A 26993-nucleotide genomic window follows, 5' to 3' on the forward strand; every position below is an offset into this window, starting at 1 on the left:
TCCTTCATGAAGTATTTTTGAACCCACAATTGTCTAGTACTATTTTATAATTAAAACAGATTAATCTGAAAATACCGTGGAAATAAAACCCAGTATCTTGTGTGTTCAGAAAACTATTAAATCCAATATTTATTCACACAACAAGAAAAAAGATTTACATCTTCTGTAAATCTATAAGGATGCAAAGAAGCATAGCTGAACGCAGAAATAGTTTAACATTTTATTGAACTAGTGGTGCTTTATGTGCTGTTTTTAGTGAATCAATGAAAAAAATTGTACCTTATGTCTTTATTTATTCAACCTATAATCAAATTGCACTGTAGCAATTTCTTTCAGTCCCTTAATTCAGGAAACTGATTTCATAATTAAGCTTTCTGCAATAAACTATTTTACACCAAATTAAGTACATACACAAAATATAATGTTAAAGTGGGTTCAGGACATTAACACTCAGTGCAGTGCTATATAAAGACAGTTCTAAAGGAGTCTGTTTAAGTATTGTAAGCAATGTATGTTAGTATATCCAGCACTAATACAGCTCTGCAGGTTTTGGTATAAGTATCTTTATATAGCATTGCAGTGCACTGTGCAAACATACTGCACAACAAAAACGTATCTGCTGACAGCAAAAACAGCTGTAACAAATGGGTCAGTAAAAAAACCTCCCATGCCATTAAAAGCTTAGTTCTTCAAACATGACCTTTAAACCATCTTATTTCAGAAATCTTACATTTCCTCACATTCAAGTTTTTAGAAACATGCCTAGCAAGTATCAATGTACATTGAACTTCACTTGAAACAGCATTGCCAAATTTGCCCTCAAATATTTCAAATCTGTTAATCCCAGAGCACTCATGACACACAAACACAGAGTTGTCAATTACTTAAGAAGTTTTGGCACAGTTAGGGTAGGAACTGTAATTTCTTTAAAAATTGGCACATAGTTTGGATTCGGTTGGCTTGGACCTTGATCCAAAGTCTCAATGATAGTCTGCTTCATATCCCTGCTGGCATCACCTCTCACTGTCAGCAAAGCTGCAATATGGTCATCCCTGCCAAAGGAAAATGGTAAAACTGGCATTAGGAAACTTTGCAAAGTAAGATTTTGTCAGAAACAGCACTTAGTTGGCAATCCTTTCACTCAGTTTCAGCACATACTTTAATCCTCAATCAGATATCTAGTCACTCAGAACTGGCTTTTCCAGCTCAATATAAAGCACTGTTTTGGTTGCTTTTAGGACTCTAAAACCTGTTTTATCCTCCCAAAACACAGAATTGAAGTATTTTAATTATTCCTCTGCTGTACCACTGACTACTTAAACACACGTAACTCCTAGGCCAACTCTCATACATTTTACATTACCATTATTTTTCACAAAGAAGTGGTTACATTCTAAAATATGAAAAATATGAACATATTTTCACATTGTTTTAAAATCTGCCCAAGACCACAAAGAAACTATAATTGTTATCTGTCTATCTATCTATCTATCTATCTTTTAAATTTGAGGGCAAAGATAATTACCTGATATCTGGGTATTTACTGACTAAAGTTGAAACTTCCAGATAGAGCAGTGAAGGATCAGTCAGCTTGATAACCTCTGCAATGGCTTCAATGATGTCACAGAGTCCTTCAGTGTCCTCTCCAGAGCCCTGCAAAGTAAAAACAAACAAACAAACAAACCAACCCAAACTAAAAAAGCCCCAAAACAATAGCAATGCTCCCTAGATCTACAAACAATCCTTAAATTAATATTTTGACCAAAAATGCTCTTGAATTTCCTGAAGAGCTGAATTTTCAGACATTAAAAACCCCAAAATATTTGTGAATTGTCACCATAATTACCTTCTCTCTTTCCCTATTCTTCATTCAGAGACCTACCCTCAGAATATCAATGAAGAAAGTCATGTCCTACAAACAGTACGTTGTATTTATCCACATGGTGATACATTCTAGTCTTTAACTTTGGGTAATCTACCAGCATAAACATTAGGAATAATTGACATGAAAGCCAGATCTCTTCTGAAACATTACTTAAAAACTGGCCCTGCATTAGATTCCTTCTAATCATCTGGCCAGTAAAGCAGCTTTCAAAACTGATCACCTGAACTTTAGCTATTTAATCTCTAGACTATTTTTAGTGCTCTTAGCTCCATGTCATCTGGTTCTGCCAATCTGGTATTGTTTGTTTCGTTTATTCCACAACATCTTCTATCAATGCCTTAATCTGAACAGATCTTACACAGAATCCCACATCCTGAAGGGCTCTGATGCAGGAGTTGCCCCAACATCTTCCACACTGAGCAGAGATGAACTCCGCCAGTTTTTCAAGCTTTATCTTTCTGTGCATCCTTTTTGCATTTTGTCATCTGTTGGCCCTAGGACCTTTCCTGAAGATTCCTGTTCCTTATGCACTAAAAATCTTAGGCCTACCTTATACATTGGTTCTCAAATATTTGGCCCATCTTTTCTATTTCTACTGCACTTTAAATGAGGTCAACATACTTGTTCTGTTGATCCAAATGAATACACTGCATGCTCCTTACATAATAAGTAACTGCATTTGTTCAATGCTAGATCACCCTTTCTCCTGGCCAGGAAAAGCAAAGCCCAATTTTTAAAGTATTTTTTCCTAAACAAACAACTAACTGCTTTTTTCTTCCACTTACTATTATGAATTCAGGGGACCTACCTCTGTGAGGCCATCCAAATATTCAGCTGCAGAGAGCTGTATAAACACAAAGCAGTACAAACTGATGCTCAGGAATTTTAGCAGCAGGCCTGTGTGTTCAGAAACTCTGTGCCCTCAGCTGGCATCCTTGATATTTACAAGTCACTCAACATTTGGGAGACATGGAGATCTAACCCTCGTTGTTTTCCCCAAGCAGTAAACGTGTGGTTTATTCTAAATTACAAGGTTAACAGCATTACCCAAAGCAAATACTTACAGCTGCAAGCTTCTTAAACAAAAATCTGAACTGTTCTGCTTCTTTGATCATTCTTTCTGCACCCTCTTTTCTCTCTTCTGCATTCTTGAAAGATATACGTTTCAACATGATTGCTCTGATGTATTCCACAACTACTCTCCGATGGGCCTCAAGAGTCATTGTCTGAAAGAAAAGAAAAAGGTGATGCCAGTGATACCTGCAAATGTAGCCATTATTTTTAGGCTTTGGACAATTATCTGGCTTTGAACTGTGTATTTGCACTTAATCACCAGTATACAGTTTTTGCAACTGCTACAGATTCTAAGTGGGTTTGCTAACGGAAATGAAAATCTGTTCCTCCCTAATGATGTGCCGATTAGGAGAAATAACAAACCCAAGATATCTCTAATGACGTGTCTGAATTATTTTTGAGGAGCACTAAAGAGAGAAGAACAAACACAAAGTCATCATCCAAACATGGATAATCTTTAAAACAGACCTGTGCCTGGCCTTGCAGCCTTGCTCTTTGGATCTCTGGTCAAGGAATGACCAGCCACCACAGAGGCTTCTGCTGATGAACTCCAGTACATTGCACAAAGCACTGCAAATCTTGCCCGTGTTATCTGTGCTCTGGGTCAAGTCTGCTAAGCCTGGCAAGCCTGCAGCAATCACTTTCTCAGATCTTCCTTGACTTATGTGATGTTCTACACTTGTCTTTTCATAGGAAATAGCTACTGGTACCTAGGTGAAGCATCTAGTATTGGTGCAAGAATAATCCTGTGGTTTGGAAATAAAGAACAAAACAAAAACCACAAAACCTTCACAGGTTTATTTTTTAAGAGTAATATAAGGAGAGTCCTTAAATCACACAAGTCTTCAGGTATGTCTCCTTCCCCTAAGCATGGGGGCAGAGTTACTTACAATTAAGAAAAAGCTGGCATAACAGGTAGTCACAAACTTTTTATTGTGTTTTATTAGTAGTATGTATTAAGACTCAATTTCAATCAACATGTTGTTCAGTCAAAATTTGGAGAAAGGTTTCAGGAAAGAGAGAAAAGGTAGGAAAAAAAGGGAGAAAACAGCAGATTGCAAAGTACTGGAAGTGACAGCCCTCATCCAGGACACAGAAAATAAAATTTCAAGTTCTGCTTTCAAGACTGTGCAGAAATACCAGAGTTTACTGGTTGTTCAGGGATGGCTTCTCTTGCGCTCGTTGAATTGATGCCAATTACGTGGAGGAAAATGAGCTGCACGAAACAGACTGTGGGAGACTGACACATATGCCCCATCCTGCTGAGAAGTAAGTGAAGAACAGTTCTATTACAACTGAGAACACTCCAGAAAAGCCAGTGGTGTGATGGTAGGGCATTCACTTTACACATGAGGAAAATAGCAAAGCAGAATGACTGTTAGATCCAGATCCCCTCTGTTCCAGAACAGTGTCCTTCCCACTGGGCTACAGTCTTCTTGCAGGCGCTTTGTTCACGGGAAACAAAAGTGTGTCTCATTCAGTGCTAGAACATATGGTGTCGTGAATGGGAGATTTTTTTGTGCTGGGAGACAGTGGAATAGCAGATATGATGAATGTCAAAAAATCTGTTTGTAATCTTCTTCCCCACAAGGTGGCAATAAATGCTACATGATGAAACATATGTGATTGCGGAGATTGGTATTAAGACTTAAAAAGTCATGCCGAGAATGGAAAAGAAAGCTGTTCCATGGATAAAGACTAATTATGGGATCTTCCTAACTTACTTTCTGCTCTTTTTCTGAACTAAAAATACACATTATTCACTTCCTTAATAACCTCTAGGTTCTGCAAATACTGAAGATTAAGAGATCATCAGAGAAACTCTGAGCAGTTCCCTTTATCACTTTAAGAACTAAGGTAAGAAAGAGTAAGTGTATGATTTGGAGACTGTCTTTTAAGCCCTTCTGCTAAGTACTACCTAAGTACTGATCTTGCTAGCTTCAAGTAGTTTCCTAAGCCTTGGGGAATCATTTAAGACATGCTGTCTTAACTACTCAAACCTGACTTTAATCTTTCATATTATTGCACTTGTTTCTATCAATAGAGAAAACCAGATATCCTTTGGCAGACCACAGGAAAGAAAAAGATAACCTAACCTAGCACATTATGCTGTTGTAAGAGCACTTTAAACATAGCTATGTGTTTGTTAAGGCATCAAATTCACTATGCTTCATTGTATATATTAAAACTAGGAATTATTTGATGTGCATTTATAAAAAAAACGTAATTACAGACCAGCAAAACTAGTTTCAGAAAAGCTAATTTTATCTGACTACAAACTTCTGAGGAGAGGTAGAAAAGTACAAGCTGATAAGAATATTTAGTAACACGCCAATAAATTTTCTGGACTAAATCCTGCAACTTAGATCTGTCTTTGACAATATTTTATGGCTATGAACAAAAAGGATGAGAAAGAAACAGTAGATTCGGACTTTTGCAATGTGATGATGAATGCTTTTTCATTTCTAGTGATGAATCGATTCCAATTTTTGTATTCCAATTCTGAATTCCATCCACAGAATCACACAATATGCCAAGTTGGAAAGGACCCACAAGGATCACTGAGTCCAACTCCTGGCCCTGCACAGGACCATCCCCAAGAGTCACACTATGTGCCTGAAAGTATCGTCCAAATGCATCTTGAACTCTGTCAGGCTTGGTGCTGTGACCACTTCCCTGCGGAGCCTGTTCCAGCACCCAGCCACCCTCCGGACGAAGAACCTTTTCTAATATCCAACCTAACCCTCCCCTGACATAACTTCAGGCCATTCCCTTGGGTCCTGTCACTGGTCACCACAGAGAAGAGATCACTGCCCCTCCTCTTCCCCTCACGAAGAAGTTGTAGACTGCAATGAGATCTCCCCTCACATTTAGTATTCAGAAATTCCAAATCAACATAATGTTCAGAGTACATTAGCAAAGTATCACAGAATATTTTGCACCTACCTTTTTATATGGCTTTTTTATTTTTGCAAAGTCATTGAAATAATCCTCTACAGTGACACAGATAGTCCCCACTGCATTAGACCCCATCAACCACTTCTTCGTCATCAGCTCATTAAGGTGCGGCTGAGAAGGTAAAGAACAACAGATCAGATTGAATTTTTGACAGTTTCATTGTATCAGTGCAGTTATTGAAAAATGGGAGACAATTTTAACTGTCATATATTTCTAAACTACACTGCTCCCACATCTTTCCTCATGTGAACCATTCAAGGTGTTTACATTAATCCAAAATTTTATTACAAATCTACTGAGTCACAGAGCATCTTTCTTCACCCCTACCATTTCTCTAATTCTCTAATTTAACTGCCTCCCTCCCCATACTCCCCATTTCATTTTAGTCATTATTTTTTCCCTGAGGAATTCTATACAAGAAGCTAGCATTCCTAAACATGGAAATCTATCAATCAGAAAGGGCTGACCTCTGGAATCAATTAAATATCTTAATTACAGATGAACTGTACCTCCTGATGACAACTTAGTAACAGTAGTAGTTTCCCAAATAATTCCTAAAACTCAACAACATACATATAAGACTAAGTACAATCTGCTAGAAAATACTAACTATATACAAAGCACCTGCCTGAAGTCATCCTGTGAAACATAATTAAGCAACTTTCCATTCTCCTTCATGCAAACTATACCAGGGAAGAACGATACTAGTGTTTACTGGCATTTTGCTAGCACACCACATATCTTATACGTTTAGCAATCAAAAGGCTCCACGACTACTTCCCTGCTAAATTATCTTTCCTTTTAAAATAATACTTCTGGGTTTTTTGAGGAAGAAAGTTTTAACCTCTAAATCCATGAAGACTTCATCTAGCAGGCTAGAGCATCCTTCTTTGGCAATGATGTCTAAAGTTGCATCCATGTTTGCATGACTGATTGACAACGTGTCTTCCATTTCCATTTTCAAGTATTTTCTTTTCAGACTGATTATAGATTCTCTGTGACACAAAGAAAAAAAGCTTTTCATCACCCACTGATGCGCAATTTTTGGAGTGCATGCACAGAAAAAGACATAGCAGACACAGTTATTTTTGCAAGTGGAAACAATGCATGCCACTTGCTCTGGAAGCCTTAATTTACTCTCCAGCATGATTTTAAGGTGATCAGCCTAGACTACTTGTGTGTTAATGACTTGTAGACCTGACAATGGCAGCAGATATGGATGAATAAGGTGTTCGATTGCTGAACACCGAAACATGAGCCCTGTTCTGATACTCTTAATAGAAGGTCTATCTTTACTTTTCTCCAGCTCAGTTCACCTTGAGTACACTGCTTGAAGGTGACCTGTGAGAGATCCAACGTAAGAAAAGATGGCAGGCCCCAGTCAAACTAACTGAAATGACCTTTCCAAATTCCGGAAGTTGAAGACAAGTTTTTCTTTGGTAATGAAATTCTTGGAATAACAAGTGGTTTTTCACCAGTGAGGGGCAATCACAATACCTGCCTTTTAAAATGGCAATATCTTTAAATCTGTTGCCTTTTTTCAGTCAGCTAAACTAGCTTAACTGAAACCCTCTTTGTATACAGAAGAAGAGAAGGTCCTTGGAACAGGTAGTACTACAAATGAAATATCTAGCTATTTTTCTCACAATACTGCAAGAACATGCAGACTTACTTAAAGGTTTGACAGTTATTGATGACTGCAATCATGTACTGAACATAGCACTGAGGATACTGACGATTTTTCAGATGATCTTCTTTATACAACTGTGCTTCATCTTTGTACCTGTAGCACATACAAGGAATGGCATTAAACAGACACAAATATGTAATAACTTATGTACACCCATAGGTCTAAATGCTCCATAAGGGCTTGTCAGGTATTTAGAAATATTTTATAAAGGGCTTGTTGCTCATGTGATGTTTAGTCTCTCTGTTCTGGGCAGAATCCAGCCAAGGAGGTGTCTTCTGTCTTCTTTATGATAAAGAGACATAAAAGAAAGCAGAACCAACTCAAAAAATTAGAGGCATTTGCAGAGTGGAACTGAAAGTGCCAATCACCAGCACAAAAGAACTTCTGCCGTGAAACTGGGGAAGGGAAAAAGAAAGAAAGAAAAGGAAAGGGAAGAAAAGCTTAGTTGGCATGAATGCGATAGGAGAAAGACAAAGCAATAAACAAAGAAGTGAAAAACAAGTATTGGAATTGTAGGAACAAAGAGAGACTGAGGCAGGATAAAGCAGATGTATTTTAAACATTAAGTTACCTGGTTAGAAATGAATTCATTTGCTGAAGACATAGAAGAAGTACCTTTGTTTTCAAATCTTCATTTATCTGAGCAGCCACCTGAAGATTTTGCTCAAACATCTAAGATGAAAATAGATTACTTATAAAGAGAGGCCTTTATCGGTGGTACACCAAAGACAGAACTCCTACCTTGTTGGAGATGCTCTCTAGCACCAGTTCTACATATGCTTTTCGTTGGGGGTTTTTTTGTTGTTATTTTTGTGGGTTTTTTTTTTTTAACAAGCCCAACAACTGTTGCTAACTAAACCAAAAGTCACTATTTCCATAAGAATAATTAACATATTACTGGCAACCATTAATGCATGCTGCAGTTTTCTCCTGACACGGAAAACAGCTGCATGCTTTCTTCATCAAACAGTACTTAATATCTTCAGTAGGGATTTGGCTTTACGGCATATCTAAGTTTTTGGGTCAGCTCCTGCAGTTAGTAATGAATAACCTTATAACTCAAATTCTGTTACTTCTCCCATATATGAAAGTAGTCAGCTCACATTAGTAAAGGGGCCCCAAAACTTTAGAAACACAAGCAGGCACAAGATCCAGGTGACCTATGGGCACCTGTGTTTGAGAGGAGGGGAACTGGAAAGGAAGGGTACAAAACCAGGCGGAAACATGAGCTGCTTTTATGTTGAGATGATTTTGAAAGTTTCACTGCTACATCAATCTCAACACTTCAGTCTTTGACAGCATAACACTAGAGCCAATCAGCCACCAGTTTCTTTGACATCACACACTTTCTGAAAACGATTAGATGAAGTCAACCTTGGCCCTAATACAAATGTGAAAGAATGTACCAAAAATCCTGGTATAAGCCAGGAAAATAATTACGTGGGAAACAAATGCAGGAAGAAGAGACTTTCATTTAAGTTATCTAACAAAATATTTGTAAAGAAAAATTAGAAAATGAGCATAATAAGCTGACATTTTTCTATGATAAAGATCACTTTCAAAACTTTCCACTACCAACAACAGGGTGGTGAAAGTTTGGGTATTTTTGTGGTCTTTTTTTTTAAGAGCTTAGAAATAGACTTATCTTTTCTGTTTTAAGGATATTTAATCATTTGGATAGACATTAATGTTAACTGAAGTAGCGCTTAAAACAGCAACACTTTTGACTTTTAATGGAACATTTTATTCTAGTATTAAGGTGTTTGTGTAATGTATAACTTATAGAAACAAATACATGCCTAACTAGGTCGGCACCATGTTAACAAACAGCCTAACTAACTCAGCACTCTATTAACAAACACTATTCTAATAACTTACAAACATTTCATCTGGTAGGCTTATACTACAAATTTACATCAAGAGACCTACGTAAAAGCAGTTAACTAAACACAAATATCAACTGAACAGGCTGGGAAAAATGTGTTTCTAATCTACACATAAAAAGAACTAAGTCTTTAAGTGTTAATGTAAAAAAGGCAAATGAAAACCCCTCCAACTAACACCTCTACAGGAAAAAACCCTATTACACTTCAAAAGACATAGAAACAATGGTATTCCAAAATGTTTGATTTCCCCTTCACATCCCTTCACTCCCCCAAATCTCTGTACTGCTTCTGTAGGTTTTCTAGAATAACCAAGTTCTCTTATACCTGAAAAACAATAGCTGGGAGCGTAGTCTGATAGTACCCATCTTGATCTGCTTCTGGTTCAGTTTCTTTTATCCAGTCTTTTTTATCTGTCTCCAGTGCTTTTCGTAGCCAGCCAATAATGTTAGACTTCATTAAATAAAGCAACCAAGAGAAAGAAAAGATTTTTTAATTTAAGACAACAAAACACCCTGCTACAATATCTGGAATAATAGTCACTTCCATAATGAAGAGTGGCACAGTAACAGATAATGTTGACCATTCTCATCATTCCTACAGGATATAGGGAACAGAGATAAATTAAAATTTGTACTGACAAAGGTTAGTACTGGTACACTAGTGATATAGTTTGAAGCTTATGCACATTTTGGAATGGGAGTGCTCCTAACACAAAGGGAAAGTCAGTTTGTCAGAATAAACATGTTCACTAACTTTGGAAGCATTTATTAAGGCTCAGGCTTTAGGTTTCAAACTGAATTTTTCAACAACTGAAAAAATCAGGGTAAAACTTAACGTAGAAAAAATGCCACATTTCTGCTTGTAGTTCCTTTTATACCTACGTTTTAGGAAACTGATGTTTGTTACTGCTGGGGACAAAAACCCAGGATTAGATTGAATGGGTTGTGTTTCTTGGAACCTGAATGCTGCAGAACATAGTGATGGATACAATAGTTGGCTCTCCTCCCATCCGACAAGCTCATTATGCAGCAAAAGGACATTAAGAACAACTGTTTTTAGAACTAGATCAAACCAGTTTTCTGCATGACAAATAACAGACCTATTCACAAGAGCAGATAGTAAAGACCAGCATGTTCGCTAAATATGTAATTGGATTCTTTGATTTCTTTCTTGGTTGGGTTGATATTTTCTGCCTTTGTTCTATTTTGTTCACATTTGCTTAAAACCCCTAGTAATATAAATGTTCTTACTTCTTTCCAATATGTAACAGGCATGCACAGTAAGGGCAAAGAAGTCCACATAGTACCATCTTCAATTATGTGAAACTATGTAGTATCTTTTTCTCATTATAAGCATGGGAACTGCTTTGATGAGACACGATTTGCAAAGAAGAATTAATCTTCTAAAAGCCAGCAGCCCAAGGGACTTTTTTCTCCTCAAGATCAGCATTTGCAAGAACTTTTTCAAGCTAGGTGATTGGAAAAAAAATAATCTGCTAGAAATCTGTTAAAATCTATTAGCATTTTACTTCTCATGAAAATGAGACATTTTTACTGATGTAAAGATCAGTGTTTAATTTTATAGTCACAATTAGGAAATACTTTCATTTACCCAAACAGAACTAGTTATATTTTGTTTATAAACACTTCTAACAACATCAAAAGAAATAAAGTAGAAGTGAAACAAATAGGTAGTTTCAGTATTTTCTGCCTTAAAAAGAGGATACAGCCAAACATCAAAACCAGCAAAAAGAAAACCACTCTGTTTAACAGAGTAGCAGCTTTGTTTTATGTTGTATAAATGAAATAAATTTTCTATACATAATATTTTTCAGTAAGTAGGGAAAAAGCAATTCTGAAAAACCAATATAGGTATATTTTTTTCATTGTAAGTAAGGTCGAAATGAATTCAAAGGCATTTTCTAGATCAAGACAAAAGTAGCTTGAGAAAACAAACCAATGGGTTTTTTGTCCTAAAGGTAAGTGCAGAAAAAATAAACTTGCATAAAAGTCCTAGTAAAGCTAATGTGAAGCAGAGCCTCTACTGGCAACTTCCTTGAGACATAACAAGAATGGTGCATATTACTGTGTTGAGTCTGAAGTCCAAGTAGTTGCTGTTACTAGAAATATTTTAGTAGCTGACGCATCCAAAGAAGTATAAAAATTTCCCTCCTCTGCTTGGCAGAGCTCCTAAACTTAGGAAGAATAGGAATTCATTGGACAATATAAAAACAGCAAGTCCAAAGTTACAACTACCCAAACATCCAGTCAGAGGCAATCAGTGCTCTTTAAAGCAAAATGCATTATCAAACCTTAGAATCACATAATGATTGCTTGGTCAGGTAGTTGACCAATTTCTAGTGACTCTTAGGATAACCAAGAAGCACTGCCTTTATGTTTAAGATGCACATGAAAGGGCATCCACAAAAGGAAATTATGCTCATGCAATTGACAGTCATGAAAGGAAAAAGGCTGTTAAAAGAATCGAACTGGCAAACATGAACCTCCCGATTACCTTCAAAAGATCACATCTGTAACAAATGTTGATGTAGTTACTATAGGAACCAAGCTGCATTCAGTGTCTTCTAAGTATAGTAATACCTAACATACTAGCACTGTGGATTTAAGCATATGAATACTGGAATTCCTTCCTTTCTAAGAAATTATTAGTAACAGTCTGTAAAGCATAACTACTCCTTGAAATGTCACGGCTTATATCGATAAAATCATCTGATTATAACTTTATAAAGAAACCTACACATAGGATATGAAAATATATAAAAGTAATGGTGTTGGATTCACATTTGTCACATCAGTTTTCTCAGATGGAGGAACAGCAGTGAAGTACTAAAGCAGCTATAAACTCATCTGAAGGTGTCCTTGCACTGTTAGTACTCACAGTAAGAGTTGACATATACTTGCTGAGAAGCTGGTCTACCACATCTTGCGAAATCAGAGGATCCAGAGAATTTACATCCACTTCTGGAGACAGATCTGAATTTCCCATCATCTCTGCACTGAATTAAAAAAAAAAAAAAAAAAAAGCCTTGCAAATTAGTAAAAAAAAAAGAGATAAAAAGTTAGATTATGCAGCTTTTTCTGTGTGTCCACTGTAAAGGGCAATTTTCCAATTTTCCAATACCTACATGTGTCAAAAAGTTCTTAATAGTAACTGTAACAGTAAAAGTGTTTACAAGGAATGTAAATAAAACTATATAAAAGAGAGCAGAACGCAAAAGCTATAGCCCAGCATATAACAAAAAAATGTTACAGACATTTAAATATTCAACTCTCCCATACATTCCTGATATCTATGTACAAGAATTAGTGATTATTTAAAACTAAAAAAAAGCCAACAGGTTCAACCTGTGAGCTCTTAATAGGGGACTTTTTTACATGTCTTTTAAATTTCAGAGGTGATGACAGACAATTTACACATTTTGAATTTTAGAATGGGAAAGATCAGTGACAGGTTTTTTTATTGTGCTCAGTTCCTCCACAGAGCTTCTGTTTTGCTACTTGTACCACATCCATAAAAAAATTAAAATATATTAAGAAAAAAATCTACCTGTGCTTCCTGTCTTAGTAGAGAATATAGGTAATATGAGGGAGAGGCAACTTTCATGACAAATCAAAAGTACACTTCATGTGTACTGTATAACAGCACTTCCTTGCAAAGGACAATTCTTGATTTATAGAATTTGAAAGAAACTAGAGCAACCTTCAAAAATATTTTGACAAGGATTAAATAAAATTATTACTTTACAGTGATATTTGGCATCGATATATAATAAGATTATATAATGAGTGGCTTGTGTAATTAAAAAAACACCCAAAACTACACCAAAGCATAAGATCTCATATTTCATGCTCAAAAAAATCAATAGCTCAAAACCACACTCTTCAGAGAGTGGTTTATTACAGTTGATGGAAATATATTCAATCATAATAACATGAATTGTTTCATATTCCATTTATAGTGTGCTTTTCAGAAGGAAACCACAAATTCTATATTTGCAGTGGCTACTATAAAAATAAATAGCAACTTAAAAATAAATTCCTAAACAAGTGTCCAGTTTGTATAGTTCTGCAAGTTGAAGTTGTTCTGCAGTGAGTCAGCATAGCGGTGCTTCCATGTCATGAAAAAAAATAAATCTAAAAGCACCGAAACAGCCACTACAGCTAACTACTTAAATACCAAAGTTCTTGTCTTTGAAGTCATAAAAGCTACTGTGAGTGAACACTCCACACTTGTAACATCTTCCTGAGCCTGGAGGAAAAGAGACTGAAGTTATTTTAAGTGGCTCAATCTATTCTATTCAGAAAACTGAATTCCTTTCTGTTGCTGTTTACATGTAATAGCAGGACCTGCTCTATGTTGTTTTAGGGGAAATGTGAGAAGCTGTTTCTGGCACTGTGCCATGTTAGAAAATATTTCTAGCCTCATTATACATCATTATCCTTGTTCACAGGGCTACAGAGACATTAACTAGATACATAGTAACATTCCTTCTGTTCCTTAGAGTGAAGCTTGTTGACACTATCTGTAGCAATGCTGGGGAACTCTTAGCAGTTTCGTCACCACCTGATCAGTATCTGATAAAATAATGCTATGATTATGGGCATCGGGAACTTACAAGACTTATATTTTCCCTAAAACACAGATTAGAGTCCTGGTCTCAACCCAGTACAGTTTTAACAACAGTGTGTTTCCAACACTCTCATTTACTTCAGTATGAAAGAGAAATCCACCCAGCACACTAAAACTGCATCCCACTCAAATATTAAAGGTTATTATTCCACATGTAGCATCACTTTATTTCTCAGCTATGAGTTGAGCACATTTCTAAAAAGACCTTCCAAGATATGCCCTGATTAAAAAAACGCCACGATCCTTTTATAAATCCTATCTTGCAAATAAATACTGTAAACAGAAGTTATTCTGGACTTTCTTATTAATTCACTACATTAAAAAACCCTTGATGCTTCTCTTAATTGATCAGTATTCTCTGAGTCAGTTTTGAAGTCCAGCTATAATATGCAAATACAATACAAATGTATATTTTCCCTCTAATGTTCAATTACATTTAATAAAAGTAGAGAAAAATTAGAAAGGACAAAACTATCTTCCACCATACAGTGTTCCACAGAAGCGAACAAGGAATGTAATAGCAGTCTAGAACCTATATTTCATACAGGGCAAAAGAGGGTGAAATATCACAGACACACAGCTCTCATGATGTCATACAGTCCATCCTCCTTCCCTGTTTATAAACATATCCCTATATAGAGTTGTTTATTTTAAAGAGATGCCTGGCAACTGACATTTGATAAGCTCTGCAAGTGTCCCTGTTGAGAACTTTACTTTTCCAGTCACAAAATGGAGCCGATTCCTTCCACTGTGCACTACAAACATACACAACAATTAATGATCATAGAATGGTTTGGGCTGGACCCTAAACATCATTTAGAGTTCCACACTACCTGCTGTGGGCAGGGATGTCAACCCCTTAGACCAAGTTGCTCAGAGCCCCATCTAAACCTGCCTTGAACACTTCCAGGGATGGGGCATCCACAACTTCTCTGGGCAACCTGTTCCAGTTATTAACATCCTCTTTATAACAGTTTATTGTAATACACAAAAATTACTGTACTGCCCTCTTGGGTTTTTTTTTTTTTAGAGAAAAGAGAAAGTCCTAGCCTTAATTTTTTCCTGCAAGATACTGTCTCTAATTTTCATCCCATTGTTACAGATATACAGGGTAGAAGTGCATTCTCCAATACCCTGTACGGTGTCTACTCCCCTCACTGCTTTATTTGTTTCACAAGACTCAGCCACCACGTGCTACAAGCCATGTAATTTGCTTTAGCAGGAGTGACCCTTTTTGATTTGTTTGCTTTCTAAACAGATGCAACTCCGGCTTTGCTTCCTAACTTTACCCTGCCATTGATGGAACACACGGATTGAGAGAGCTTTAGCTCTGAATTGTCTAACTCAGTAACAATACACTTTGCTTTCTGAGGGAAGGGTAGAAGGGCAATTTTAAGACCAAGATGTGCCTGACTGGAACACAAGCCCCAGAACATAAATGAAGAACCTGAGAGCAGGATTTCTACCGAGGTCACACCACTGTAGGTAGAAGGACTCACATATTTCTGATTTTCATTCACTGAAGAGTTATTCCTCTGGCCTTCAAAAGAAGAAAAGGCCAATTAATTCGGCTTTTTATTAGTGGCTGCATCTCTCATATACCCTGCACAGGTATCTAAGTATGCATTAGTGGGTGGTCCTCATTGTTCCTTGCAGGGAAGAAAAAGTAGAAGAACTTTGCAGTGTAGACTAAAGCCCAGAGTTCTGAATACAAAATGAATCTTAAAGCTGGTTATAAAAATTCTCCAGAACAGTATTATCTTCTACCTATTTACTTTATGGTATTATACTCCAAACACACCAAGCGTTCAACTTGCTTCATTAGAGAGACTGAACAATTGAAGACGGCAAAAGTACACACAGCACAGAATCTGGATCAGTGCCAGCTATTCAGAACAAGATTACAGTCATACACTGCAGAAAGGCTAGCAGTACTTTTCCTAAACAAATGAGTTGCTCTAGTAACTACACGCCAGCAAAAACTAAACAGTTGCCATTTGAGCTGTTTCTACCTAGAGGGTGGGGAAAAAAAAAAAAGAGGCAAAAAAATCTCCACAAAATTTAAGTTATTCCAACAAATCACACAGCTCAAAAGAAATGTGTCTAAGACTATCAGAGGAAATAACCTGTTAGGAGAAATTCTTCTAAATTAACAAATCACCACAGAGTTTTGAGAGAAAACCTGAAGGAAGTTACTACATTCTTTCCATTTAACAGTAATGAAGCAACTGAAAGTCCCAACCCCTGTAAAAAAGAACAATAGAAAGTTAATAACCATGCAGATCTTCCTGGGCTGTGGCTACAACAAATATTTTGGTTCACACACATGAGCTCTCAGCCTCTTCTGCTCTTCCCAATACTTCACCAATCTGGTACACAAATACAAGGGGACTGTAGCTTCAAACAGATCTTTAACTGTATTAAAACTTTAAGCAACTCAAAATTACATATTAGAAAATGTAAACAACTTTAAGAAGCAATTCCCAGAAAGCAAAACGTGTAACAAATAGTGAAGAACTGGTTGTTTTGATATTATCCTTTTTTATCTTCTTGTATGTCAATAGCCATGCAAATATTAACACACTACGTTTTGCATGCTTACTCTCAGCTATTGCTAACAGAAAATACAAGGAGGCCTTACCTGTTGTATGTGTTTAAAACCCAAGTTAGAAGGCTAACAATCTCATTTGCTTCCAGATCCTCTGCAGCAAGTTCCTGCATTCGGGTGGCCAAAGCTTGATGGTACATGTTTAGCAATCTGTTGAAAATGTCATAATGTGGAGGAAAAGATTGATCCAGCAGGGTCTTAGCCACGAGCAGGTCATCAAGGACGTATTTACGGATGATTTCTAGATGCCGCACAAGCCACATTTTGTCAGATTCTCTAGTATCTGCCTGAGTGCCTTCAATTCGCGTGCTCACAGTTCTTTCCAAAATGTTGAACATTTTTTCTTTCCATTTCTTTGGTCTGCCAGGAGGTATGAACCCAGTCTGCTTTTTCCGGTCTAACATGCGCCTGTCAGTTTTCTCCTCCCTCTCAATTATCCTCACAACAGAAACAAGCAAGGTTGGATCTCTACGGACTGTGACAAGAGATCTTTGAACCACCATCCAAAGTTGCTTTGCCAATTCCTCAGACAGTTTCTGCATATCCCCAAAGTATGTATGGATAAGGTTCATGTCATGTGTGTTTTTGCTGTCCATGCGATACTGCTCATACATCAGGTTATCACGAGAGCACTCCAAGTCCATCAGCTTTCGATGAGCTTGCAGAAGTTCCCCTCGCTCGATCAGGTCATGTGTCTCCCTGACTATCTCTGGAACTGAAGGCAAGGCAAGGAAGAAGAAAAATCACAAAGGGTACAACACCACACAATCAAAACACAAAGAATAAATACAAGATAATAAAAACACTAGGAAAAAAGCTGGAGAACAGCTGTAGGAATTATTTTTAAATAATTTAAATGAAACTATTTTGAAATATTCAAAAATTGTTAGTAAATGCTATACTTTATACATTATTTTATGTATAAATATAACTTTATACATTACAAACCACAGTGGTCCATTTTGATCAGTGGCTAAAAAGATCATAGTGCCAACAGAACATAATTTCCTCTTTCCCTCCCACCTCTAATAAATAAATGAATGAATCCAGGAAAACCTATGAAACAAATTGCAGTACTAGCCTTCTTATACCATACACAAAAAGCTCTTAACTTACCTGACTAAAAGTCACTTACTCTGCTGAACCTGAGGCTCCATAAACCCAACAAATGCCAAATTTTACCTCCTCCTTGAAAGAACAGGTTTTGCCTACTTAAGGCACACAGGAAAAATAGGGATAATTACCTATGCTGCTAAAGTATTTAGAAGCTTTTTTTTCTTTATTATTTTTCAGTATTTGAGGAATACTACAGAAGAGGATTAGGATTCTGTGGGGGAAAGAACTGAAAAATCTCAGCAGAAAAATTGTCACTGCAAAAAAGACAGCCAGTGATAAACTGGCAGACACCAAAAAGGTTTAATGATTGTATGTAGCTGTCTTTTGAATCATGATGAAAACCATCTGGTTTTTAAAACATTTGATGATCTCTGAGCAAAACAAGTATACTGTTTAGCAATTCCAGTGGGAGATGCTTCATACTAAAAACTCCTCAGTACCTGAAAAGGCTTATTGTCTCAATTGCATTCATCTGTGCAAAAGGAAACAACACAAACAAAACAATTCAGCATTAGAACATGCATAATTTTGTTGTTCTTTGTTTTTAACTGCTAGACATTGCATGTGAACAGTACTCTTTTTCTCTAAGTTGCACACTGTATCCAGTTTGGTACCGTAACAGTTGGATACAGGCTTAGAGGGAGTAAACTAATCAAACTGGTATGACTGGGAAACAATTTTTCTTTATAGGTAGGCTTTCTGTATGAGTTTTAGGACATAAGAGGAGAAAAAAGACCATTTAAATACAATCACATTAGTATGGTAAGTTTAGCACCGGCTATAGGGGTAAAATACTTAAAATTATTTATAAGCAGAAAAGTCCTGGCAAGGAATTCACCATGATTCAAGATGGAATGTGATGCGCACTAAAAAGGCTGCACCAAATGACAGAGGTAATCCCATTTTCTTTATCTTCACAGTATCCATTACATCACATTAATCATACAGAATTTTGCAAACCCTCAGAGTTGTGCAGTGGTACGAAAACTGTCTTCCACGTATAATTTCTTCATGCGCAAGTTGGTTTCTGTGATTGTGCTGCCTAATTCTGAAGCAAGGACTGTGCACAGTTGAAACTGAACTTCAGGTAGTTTATACCTACATTTACAACACTAACAGAAACCCCTGAGGCTCCTAACTGCTGAGTATGAAAGACTGTCAGGGAATCTTTGACTGGAGATCTTGCCATTTCCCATTTTTATCCTTGTTTTGGGCTCCTAAAATCATTTGGGACTATTGTACCCAACAGACTTACTGTAGGTGCACAACTCAGGTGCCAACATACCAGAACTCTACAAATATTCTTTCTCTATTTGTTGCTTGCGTATTTCAGCCTTTTATATTAAACACGTTACCCCTGCTACTGATTGCTAGCAAGAAACTTCTTTGTGAATTGTGTTTGGTGAGGAGATAGGACAGACTAGAAGTTCCTACAGCACAATTTAGTCTTCATCTATATTAAATGGTTACCAGCTACTTCTCTGAACGTGATGCGTAGGCAATTCTTCCTTATTTCTTCATTCTCAGTGAGGTTGAAAGTTGATATTACTTGATAACCTTACAGCTGTTAGCACCATTTAAAGAGCTTCCAGTATTTTATGGATCATGTAAAGAACATTAGATTACCTGAAAATATGTTCTTGAGATTTTCTACAGCAGCTGCCAGTTGGCTGTGTTGCACTACAGCATCCTTAACATCCTTGAGGTTTTCTATAGTGTTGATGCTCTGTCTCCAGTCCTTATTGACATCTATCAAAGACTGCTGAATGTCCTTCACATCATTCAGTGCATTGTGCAGTTGGCTTAAGCCTGTTCGTACTCCATCTAACTGTGACTGTATTGCTGCCTTAAATACAAACAAAATGAAAGAATTCTTATTAATCATTGTAAGTTCTTTATTTTCAACATTTCTCAAGAACTAATTTTCATTTCAGTAGCTATCATTTTCAGAGGAAAAAAATGAAAAGGAAATACTATAATTTACTAGAAATGTGCAACTTCATGCACGCACAACTTTGTGTGTGTGCACATATTCTTTTCTCAAGTTTTGAAGTTGTATAGTTTTAAAGGTCCTAGATACAATTGGTTCACCAACAAAACTAACATAGCAGCTTAGGCAGATAGATCATCAACTTTATGAATCTGTATTAAACCAGGATCATAGGAAGGCAGAATGAGATTTCTTTGCATTTCCTTCGTAAATTAATTTCAAAGGAGGATATCAAAAGAAAGCTCATCCAGATGTTTCAAGAGTGCGTGGTATGTACGGATTCTCAAAGCATTTTACTAAAGCAATTACAAATTTTGACTTGCAAGTGGAAATGTTCTGAAAAAAAAATTAATTCTGAAATGTTACAAAAAGAAAAAAAGAAAAAAAAGAAGTAAACAAACCCAAATCAAAACACCCTCCAGGCTGTCATGACTGAAGGAAAAAAAAATATCAAAAGTGATTCAGTCAAAACAAACAACAACCCCCAAACTGAATAAAATTCTGTTGGTCTGGTTGCTGATGTTTCACAGCATCAATCCAACTACTAGATTATTTTGGTTTAAAGACAGGTTATTGATATAGGTCTCTTGTGACAGGTGACACTTCAATGTCTCTTCAAAAAGGCTATTAAGCCTGAATATCATTTGACAGACCAAACACCTTACAGAAAATGCATTATAGTGCATATCTGAGTGAAAGAAATCAGATCACATCCACAGCATGTTTTTTACATAAATGTTTTTAAAAAGATGTGATAAAGGTGAAATCATGTGAGTGGAAAATACAACTAGAAATAACAAACTTCAGAAGAAAAGCCAAAGACAAGCGATCAGTGAAAACTCAGTTGCATGTCTCGAGGACTTAAAAGTAACCAGTAAAGAAACGAGGCACTAATGGTGTTGCTAAGCTCAAAACACATTTTTTGCCAGACTTTTAAGGCCCAGAAACTTGGACAGTCGTGGAACTTTTTGTTGCATACTAGAAGCCAAAGAGGAAATCCTGGTAACTGCGAACAACATTTATTGTGTTTTAAATGTACTGGGAAAGTCCCAGAAAAATGCAGTCGTTTTTAAACTAGTGTTATTTATGTACATGCTGATTTTCTTGATAAAAATGTATTTTCGTGCCAGACTTAGTACAATTAAGCAGTGGTAAGGCATTTTTATATAGTGTCTATCTATAGTACTGCTGCATTAATACGTTTTTTCCTTAAAGGGATAATCAGGATACTCAAACAGTCAATACAATATTCATACACAACCTTCTGCAGCTGACCATAAAGTATTTTAAAAATCACATGATCATTAAATGTTCAGTACTTCTGTTTTGATATTTCAATTTCTTTGGAGGCAGATCTAAGTATTACCTATTCAAATTTTTGCCTATGTAACTTTGGCAGAAGTTTGATTATGTTAAACAGAACCAACTACTGATCTCGGTTTCTGACACAAATGGATAAGAAAAATTCTAAAAACAGACAGCCATCTATGTTCAGTTTGTCTCCTAATAGTCAGCTGGGGCCAGTGGATGGGGGGAGGGCAGGGAGTGAAGCATCCACGCATTGTAGACTTTGCTTCCTACAATGCATATTCATCTTAAATTGGACTGACCATCACTGTCTTAAAGGAATGAAAACAAAACCAAGCCATCCAGAGAACACGGCACAAAACTTCATTTTTATGTCTTTTGAAGTGGCAGCCCTTAACAGGAAGCCATGGAAACAGGATCCTGGCTGCCTGGTCTCCCTAGAGCCCTACGGTTCAAATTCATGATTGCACAGTAGCTGAGAATCAAAATGGAGAGGATTCATGCATGTTTATACTTAGGAAGACCCACGACCTAGAAACTCTCCTAGGATATATACACAGTATTTCTTCCCAAATAAGTTTTTCCATTGGCAGCATAAGTGCACAAAGATGGCTGTCAATGTTTGCAATTTTCCAGGCTCTGGAATAGAGTGCAAGCAGCTCTTCACCTATATTTTGGACAGCAGCGCCTAAAAGCTTGAGCCCACAGTGCTACCTGGTGCTCATCCACACATTATTTCAGAGTTCTGCTACCAAACCTCAAAAATACTGCTTACTAACCACCATCAGTCTCATGCATGAAACAGACAAGTTTGACACATTTCAAAGCAGTTTTTCCTGTAAAAATTTATGTTACACAGGAAGAAATGCTGGATGGAAGAAATGGACATAATTAAATATCTGAGAGAGGATACGGAGAGGATATCTAGATTCACCTGAAGAAAATGACAAAGATGAAAGCATATCCAGTCAGAAAGAAGCACTAACATGTTCATGCTGAAAGATTTCCCATGTGTTCATTTACACAGATGAAGCAGTAATCCAGCCTGAGAAGTCAGCAAATCCTCTGGTTGATGATCCTGATGTCTGTGTCTCTCCATCTTCCACACCATAATTATATACAGTTTAAATGCAGAGTAAGAGTATTTCTTACATCCTCTCTGTGCTCCCATCCATTATAGTAATTCTTATGGGAAAAATGGCATCACTAACCATCATCTGCTTCGGGAATGCATCCTGAGTTGATTAAGGGGTATTGAACTTCTTTTTGGAACAGGTATTTCTGACCACCAACAGATGACTGAAGTAACTTAAGGTAAATAACAAGGAAACTATAAAGTGGATTTAGGCATTTACAAGACTTACAAAGTTTAGTCATGACTGTCTATAGAAGCAGCCAGGCAAATGATAAAGTACTCCAGGCAAATGACTGTGCTCATATATTATAAATAGGTCACAGTAACTGAAGAGCTGATCCATTATTAACAGACTCCACCATATATACTTCTGACTTAAATCTGAAAAACCCAGTCCAAGTCATCAGAAAAATTACTGTTTCTATGATGCAGACAAGAATTAACATGTAATTTGCTAACAGATTTCTTCACTGTGAAAGAAAACTAGCTTTCTTTTACTTCATGCAGAATCTCACAAAGGAGCCATTAAATAGTTGTAAGATAAATTACCTTATACTGAAATATACGATAAGATACACTGTATATCAGTCATTTTGATCTGAGAAAATGTTTCCCAAAGCACTTTTCTAAGGCTCTACTCCTCGTACTTAATATAGTGGTCTAAAATGACTGTTGGCGAGTGAGTACCAGTGAAGGAAGAAAACACATATCTCAGTAAGATATGGACAATAAACACACCAGATGGTCATAGTCCTATTTCAGGCTAAGTCTGTGTGTGTGAACATGGATGCACTCACATGTGCAGGAGCAGGAAAATCACGGGGCACACTTCCACAAGAGACAAGAAGTGTGATGTATTTTTGCTATCTTCCCTAAACCCATGTAAAAGTCAGAGGCAAAATTGACTGATCCTTTTTCAGATGCAATCATCAATCTTTTGTATTCAATCATTAAGACAAAGGTTTGTTGGCTGACAGGATACACAGGACAAGGGTAGCTGTCCACAGGTAACCCATAGAAGGTACTGGACATAAGAACACTTGAAATGCTTGAATAAAATGTCAGTAAGATGTACAGCATCAGTTTGCATTACTTTCACAATATAAACTTTTTGTTTCGGACACAGAGCAAAAACTGAAGTCACAGTTTAAAACTGTCTGGCTGAAAATGCAGAATCAAAAAAAAAAACCAGAAGAAAAAAAAAAAAAGTACATTCATGCCACACTACAGATACTCAGGTTTATCAAACTTGGTACCTTGAGTCGAGCTTCCACTGAAGCCTTCTTACGAGCTTCCCTCCTGCGATACTGCTCCACTTTATCCAGTTGATCAGGACGCTGCAGCATACCTGCTACTCTCTGAACAGCTGTTGCAACAGCTTCCCTATCTGTTTCCTCCATTGTTGATTAGGTCCTCAAAATGCCTTCATAACTTAACAGTGCTGAAAAGAAACAAAACATTTTTAGCAAATACTTTTTTTTCATTGGATGGCTATGTGACATTTCAAAGTTAACAACTGGAGAATTAACTTTGGCAATAAAAACAGTGCAACTTGATAGAAGCATCGTTAGACTGCATTATAAAGAGGAGTAACTGGAATTCTACAAGAATTGCATTTAAAGTCAGTTAACTGTTTCATTTTTTTCCCTGAAATGTTCTTTGGTTGCTGTTTTTGCATTTACCTTACTCTGAGTTTGTATTAAAAAAATCCCCAAAAAACAAACCACAGAAAACCCACCAGCAACAACAAAAGAACCACAAATTTTCATTTAAAAAACCAGATTCTATCCAATCCTAGTGCAGGTTTGTCTACCAAAAAGGGAACGAGACAAGCATAAAGGAATCTTATAGATGGTTCAAGCAAAAATCCTAACTCCTCCTGAACCAGTCTGGTGGAGCTGACAGTACCACAGTCCCCCTGCAGCAACATGTCACATTTGCTACCAAAACCAGAGAGAAACGGCTGTGGAAGCTCTAAACCCAGAGACTTAACTATAAAGCACTTCCATTTAAAATTTTGATGGATCATTTTTTTTACTTCCTACTCATTTTCAGTTCTTCCCACAGTATCAGTCCAGTTCATCAGAGGTGTAGGTATGCAGGGAAATATTAGTCAAGTATTTCACCTAATTCTCCAGCAGAATTTCTAGTGAAGTCAAGACAGGCATGCAAACTAGTCTGCAGAAAAGGTAACATCTACTGCCCATTAAGCCAGACCTGTTCTCTCAAACTTCACTAGCTACTAACAGAAAGCAGGGAAGACCCCAGTCACCGAGGATGCAAGAAATGATGTCCACAGAGCTCCAATGAACATATCTGGAACTCCTCATTGCTTCCAAATTATTTCCATCATTTTATGTCTTCAGTCTTGTAATCAAAGAGAACAGTTTAGGTTCTGTTGCCAAAACTGGAGACTATACTCTCTCATATCTATATTATTCCTTGAAAGAAGATACCTACTTTCAAAGCAGTCTGCATTCATATATCTGGCACATCACTTAATCTCAACAGAATAGTGATCTGATAAAGAACTGTGTCAAGGGCACAGACCTGAAAGAGCAAAAAGCAAGAAAACCAGCCTGCTTATCTCAAACCATGTTTGATTTCCTACCCTTCATTTGAAGGTGCAGGTTCTATTTCTATCACTCACATTTTGGAATGAATACTCCAGTTTTGTTTGGCTTGATCCATTTCCATGCTATCTGGGCCCTACCTAATATATAAATAAATAAATAAATAGTAGTTTCTTTCAGATATGAATTTACTACAGAAATGGTATGCTGGAGCAGAGAGCTTGATCCTGAATTACTGCCTTTCCTAAAAACTCCGAATACATTCCACAGGGTTACAATAGCTTTACCCCTCACAAGCCACTACCAAGGCCCACCAAGCAGACAATGTGAAGAGAATCAGTAGCCAAAGCACACTGTAACCAGTTTGCTGACACAGACAGGCTCTTGCACAACCAACAAGGAAGGGCTAAGTTTAGGAAACCTGTCAACTTTACATGGAGACTGTAAAGCTACAAACATCTTCAGAGCAAAATATAGGCAAAGTGAACAAAACTAAGTCCCGAGCAGTCCTGGAAAAGCTCTGGCTGCAAGCGCACCCTTATCCTGGGGTCTCACGCTGGGGGCAACTCACGGGAGGAGGGAGGCCACTGCCACTCCAGAAAGAAGCTCCTGGGATGGAGGCACGTAGCGACACCTGGGGTTAAGCCATGACCCCTCCAAACTCCAAAGCTCGGAGGAAGCAGTCCCAGCCCCGCCCGGCTCCTCCCTGACAGAGGTGGCTAAACTTGAATCATCCGCATCCACGCAGGTGCCCGTCCCTGCCGGGCAAAGGCCGGAGACCCGCCCTCGGGCACGCCGAGCTCCCTCGCCCCGCAGCCCGGCCCCGGGACGGGAGGAGCCCTGAGCACCCCCTTCGGCCCCGCCATCCCCGGGGGCTCCCCGGATGGCCCCGGCCCATCCCGCCCCCTCCGCCTCCTTCTGCCACACCGGGGTCGCGACAGCCATCGACAGCCCGGCAAGGTCGGCGCGGCGGCGCTCACCAGGCGGGGGCAGCGCCGGGAGCGTCGGGGGCAGCGCCAGGGGCGGCGGGAGGTCCGGCCGCCACTTACCGGGGCCGCGGCCGCCCCTGCTCGAGAACGCGCTGACAGGGCCCGCTGCGCCGGCGCAGGCCCGGCCGCGCAGGCGCAACACGCGGCCGCCGACGCCAGCACCTCCTCCCACTCCTCCTCCTGCCTGGTGGGGGTTTTTTGTTGTTGTTGTTGTTGTTGTTGTTGGGGTTTTGTTGGTTGGTTGGTTGTGGTTTTTTTACAGTTTGGCTGTAAAAGGGCACCGCGTGTGCTTCTGGGGCCAGGTTCAAGGTCACTTTTTTTAAACCAGGTTTAAAAAAAAAAAAATAAAAAATGAACTGCACGAGTCCTGCGAGTTGCGGGTTGGAATGGTTGCCCGCTGCGGTGGGTATCGTCTGGGGGGGGAAAAAGGAAGAACGCAGAGTGATTTCTTCACGGAAGGGGCTGATAAACATTGGAAGGGGCTGATAAACATTAGAAGGGGCTGCCCAGGGAGGCGGTGGAGTTACCCTCCTTGGACGTATTTAAGGGAAGACTGGACGTGGCACTCAGTGCCGTGGTCTGGTTGACATGGTGGTGTTCGGTCATAGGTTGAACTCGATGGTCTCAGAGGTCATTTCCAACCTAATTGATTCTGGGATTCTGTAGCGGTGCCACAGGTGGATAAGCTGCAAATCACGCGGTACCTTCAGATCCGTGTGAAAGTGCCTGTGCCCGTCAGAGAAGTCCTCACGTAGTGCACTGTCGGTCTCTTCATGCGCTGCCCAGACCCCAGGGTGCTGCCATGCCAGGGATGTGTCGAGGAACGCGGTGTGGCCGCCGGGATGCAGCTCGCCGTGGCCTCCCCTAGCTCAGGGAAGCTGCCTGCTTAGGATTTAATTTATATGTAAGAGAAAAATATGGTGCTTTTTAAAAGAGAAGTAGTTATGAAATTAGCACTGGATTGTTGGATCCAGTGGGAAATATGGACGTCACGAGGTGCCTCCTGAGGACTGGGTTGTTAGCTGCGTTTGTGTAGGGGTTGCCATAGCAGCTGCCAGCAACGCCAAGCGCCCAGGCAGACCGCAGGCTTTAAAACCTGCTTGACACTAATCAAGTGCCTCAGTCGACACT

At 38.3% G+C, this 26993-nt stretch overlaps 1 protein-coding gene across 4 annotated transcripts; it reads right to left on the minus strand.

Annotated features, from left to right (window-relative positions):
* Positions 1-104: 104 nt before the first annotated feature.
* EXOC3 (exocyst complex component 3) lies at positions 105-26655 on the minus strand. 4 transcript variants are annotated; one of them, XM_027740588.2, is made up of 13 exons: positions 26567-26655; positions 23557-23741; positions 19494-19713; positions 16785-17466; positions 12392-12509; positions 9818-9943; positions 8179-8279; positions 7590-7700; positions 6762-6912; positions 5906-6028; positions 2950-3111; positions 1526-1653; positions 105-1052 (listed from the first exon to the last, which is right to left on the minus strand). In XM_027740588.2, the coding sequence occupies exons 2-13, from the start codon at positions 23698-23700 to the stop codon at positions 881-883; spliced, it is 2238 nt and encodes a 745-aa protein (XP_027596389.1). In that variant the 5' UTR covers positions 23701-23741; positions 26567-26655; the 3' UTR covers positions 105-880. The 4 variants fall into 4 exon arrangements, with proteins under 4 accessions (XP_027596389.1, XP_027596379.1, XP_027596363.1 ...); XM_027740578.2 differs by lacking the exon at positions 26567-26655 and adding an exon at positions 25923-25985; XM_027740562.2 differs by lacking the exon at positions 26567-26655 and adding an exon at positions 25854-25939.
* Between the last annotated feature and the right edge of the window lie 338 nt (positions 26656-26993).

Source organism: Pipra filicauda, unplaced genomic scaffold, assembly GCF_003945595.2.
Source record: "Pipra filicauda isolate LSUMZ 115617 unplaced genomic scaffold, ASM394559v2 scaffold56_size3634133_pilon, whole genome shotgun sequence".
In the NCBI taxonomy this organism is placed as follows: domain Eukaryota; kingdom Metazoa; phylum Chordata; class Aves; order Passeriformes; family Pipridae; genus Pipra; species Pipra filicauda.